This window comes from Phalaenopsis equestris, unplaced genomic scaffold (genome assembly GCF_001263595.1).
Source record: "Phalaenopsis equestris unplaced genomic scaffold, ASM126359v1 Scaffold231466, whole genome shotgun sequence".
Lineage (NCBI taxonomy): Eukaryota > Viridiplantae > Streptophyta > Magnoliopsida > Asparagales > Orchidaceae > Phalaenopsis > Phalaenopsis equestris.
The window spans coordinates 1108-2053 of record NW_018249436.1 but is presented as its reverse complement, the minus strand read 5'-3'; the positions used below and the strand labels follow the sequence as shown (position 1 = coordinate 2053).

Genomic DNA, 946 nt, shown 5'->3' with positions numbered 1-946 from the left:
ATATATGTATAGGCTTGGATATATGCCATAGAAGAATTGATCTAGGACTAAGACATCAACTCGGGTGGTCATGCCAAAAATTATGAATGGGTTGTACTCCTTTCACAAGGGTATAATAAATGATGATGAAAATGATTAATATTATTCATGTCATAAGTTAATATTTTTGTCAGTAAGTTGTTATATATATAACACACCATACAATCAATGCAACAATCATAAATCATTATGTTCTTTCCCCTTCCTCCTGGCTTGATTACTTGTTAACAAAACTCAATCCAAATACAGAAAACAACGAATTACAACGGTCACTAACTCGTCCAAACAATCCCAGCCGATCAGCTTCACTCACTCCCCGTCTCCCCGCCCAATTCACTTAATCAGCTCCAGCACATACGGCACGCCGGCGAACGGAATCCAGTAGCCGCCGGCGAGAAACGCGCCCGCCGTCCACCTACCGGCCTCCTTCCTATCAATCACTCGATACCCCTTCCACTTTACTCTGCCACCGGTACCAGATCCCGCTCCCCTGTTATGATACTCTGCATAATAAAGCGTATCCAGAGCAAAATCCCCGTTCCACGCCAACCATCCCTCCGGCCGGATGAGATCCCCGATGTTGGATTCCATGACAATGGTGGTGGAGAATTGCTTCCACGGGCGGCCGAGATAGCTGGGGATTTTGAACCGGTCGGGTAGGAGGAATTGGTCCGGCACGATGCGGCAGTTTTGGATGACGATGGCGGTGCGTTCGTGGGGGGTATCTCTGCCGTGGGCGGTGATGGTGTTCTGTTGGTTGTCCATCGGGCGGCGGAGGATGATGAGGCTGTTTTGGATGACGGCCTGGGAGTCGCCGAAGATGAAGTCGATGGTGCCGGAGATGACGCAGTTGCGGACGAAGTGGCGGCCGGATTGGGAGTAGAATGAGTCCTGGAAGCCGTCGATG

The 946-nt window shown here is 49.6% G+C and overlaps 1 protein-coding gene across 1 annotated transcript; it reads right to left on the bottom strand.

Annotated features, from left to right (window-relative positions):
* Nucleotides 1-208: 208 nt before the first annotated feature.
* On the bottom strand, nt 209-945 carry LOC110038132 (pectinesterase-like; the record flags this gene model as incomplete). Its single annotated transcript, XM_020742903.1, has 1 exon — nt 209-945. A coding segment is annotated over one exon (573 nt), but the record flags the coding sequence as incomplete, so codon positions are not given.
* Nucleotide 946: the final 1 nt, after the last annotated feature.